Source organism: Bison bison, unplaced genomic scaffold (genome assembly GCF_000754665.1).
Source record: "Bison bison bison isolate TAMUID 2011002044 unplaced genomic scaffold, Bison_UMD1.0 scf7180017610219, whole genome shotgun sequence".
NCBI classification, from domain to species: domain Eukaryota; kingdom Metazoa; phylum Chordata; class Mammalia; order Artiodactyla; family Bovidae; genus Bison; species Bison bison.
In genome coordinates, this window is record NW_011439464.1 from 1 (window position 1) to 2,008 (window position 2,008).

The 2,008-nt window shown below is 49.3% G+C and overlaps 1 protein-coding gene across 1 annotated transcript; it reads right to left on the reverse strand.

Moving 5' to 3' along the window:
* Positions 1-343: 343 nt before the first annotated feature.
* Positions 344-1,993, reverse strand: LOC105002875 (ETS translocation variant 3-like protein; the record flags this gene model as incomplete). The annotated part of the gene is made up of 3 exons (XM_010859744.1): positions 1,609-1,993; positions 775-1,012; positions 344-533 (listed from the first exon to the last, which is right to left on the reverse strand). Coding segments are annotated over exons 1-3 (474 nt in total), but the record flags the coding sequence as incomplete, so codon positions are not given.
* Positions 1,994-2,008: the final 15 nt, after the last annotated feature.

Below are 2,008 nucleotides of genomic sequence, written 5' to 3' on the forward strand. Positions count from 1 at the left end.
ATAATGAAATAGTCTCATAATGGTTCTTAAGTCAGCACTGCCCACATGTCCTGCACCCTCTCTGGAGACCCAACCCCCTTCCTTGTGACCCATCATTAAAGGAGTTATGCCTGGTGCAGAAGGAGTTGCCCTCTCTCACAGGCTATATTGTTGGGATTGTTAAAAATGGAGGGGTGATTCAGAATATCACTTCTGCCCCTGGGACACTCGGGGACTTGGATGCAGGGGGAGAAGAACATTGAAAGCTAATGGGCCCCCAAGGCAGAGAGGAGGGTGGGGGCATTCTGGATGGAGAGGCGAGGCCTGGTGGAGCTCTGGGGACAGGCCCGGCTTTCGTGCCTACCTCACTCTGCACACCCGTGGGGAGCAGCGCTGGCTGAAATAGAGCAGGGGCCCCCAGCAGCAAGCAGGGGGACGGGGCCGTCCGGATCTCCCACAGAGGGTAGTTAACGATGATGAGCTTGCTGAAGTTGAACTTGTAAGTGAACCTTTTGCCTTTGGTCTTGTGCAGGATCCTCTTATTGTAGTAATATCTGGAGATCCCAAGGATGAGAGCAGGAGGTTGGCAGGGAGGATGCATTCAGGAGACCCAGCCATATCCCCGCTCCCCAAGATTGGCAAGATTGACCCCTAGCTGTTCTTGGATAACCGCTAGACACACTCCAGAGCGTTTCCCAAGCCTCAGAGGGGCGGGAATTGGACAGGGGTGCCAGAAACCACAGCCTTTTTGTCTGAACTCTTCCCTCTCTGGTCACGTTGGCTGCCTCCTCTCACCTGAGGGCCCGGCTCAGCTTGTCGTAATTCATCTGTGGTTTGCACTTCCTGCGGCCCCAGAGGCGGGCCACCTCGTCTGGATCCTTGATGACAAATTCCCCATACTCTCCCTGCTGCCAGGCAATGACATGGCGGAACTCCTCCTTCTGCAGCAGCTCCAGGATGAAGTGCCACAGCTGGATCTGCCGGGAGCCCGGGGATGACTCTGTTTTATAGGCCCAATCAGGAAACTGATACCCTTTAATATGAAAAGGGCAAGATCAAGGTAGTCAGGAGCTAGGAACATACATACCAGTATCCCCAGCTTCACATTCCGATGCTCAGAAACTCTAGAGTGCTGTGCAAACATGCCACGAACACCCTTTGAGTCAACTGGGGCTAATCACAACAGTGCAGAGGAAGGCAGACTGAAGTTACCTTTCCTTGTGGCAATCATTAAATCTGATAAGAGTTGGGTAGCAGCAGCCAGGTGTCCTAATCTTTTCCCCTTTCAGACTTTACTAAATCTCATGCCTACTTCCTGTGAGGACATGAAAGTTTCAAAGGGAACACACAGGAAAGACAATGTTTTAGAAAACAGCACCTTTTCCCCAAGGTTGGAATTGTTTCTCTAAGAGGAAAGAGACTCGAAAGCTTGGAAATGAGGGTGTGGTGACCACATTTGTTAACATTCATCCATAGGAAAAAGCATACAACTGTCCTAGCAGTATCTACCCTGTCAGGAGGCGGTCAGTCACAGTCTGGCATTTGTGAACCAAGCCCAAATGAAGAGAAAAGGGACCACTGAGGGGCATTCCAGGTACATCAGAAAATGACTGATTAGCTTCTGCTCACCTCCACCTCCTTCTGGCTTTTCCACGACGCTACAGCCCGCTTTCATTTTCACCCTCCTGCTGAGAGACACAAGCCATGTCAATTAATTTAAGGTGTTCTGTGTTTTTTATCCTCCCAAGGTTTTCTGCCACAGCCTTTTCCCAAACTTCCATTTCCTCATCTTTCCCTCCTTATGTAACCCTCTTTCAAACATGTCACTTCCAGAGTGCTAATCCTCAAGTCGTGAAATGATGATCCTCAGGTCATCAACTTCAAAGACCATAATTCATCTCTTACCTGACTTTAAACCACAAATAGTAAACACTGTTTTTAATATTTGCTTTCTCCCTCCTGACCAATCTTTCAAATGTAAAAAAAGGAAGGGTATGGTGAAATGAGTCCAAAAAGGCAGCCAGAACAA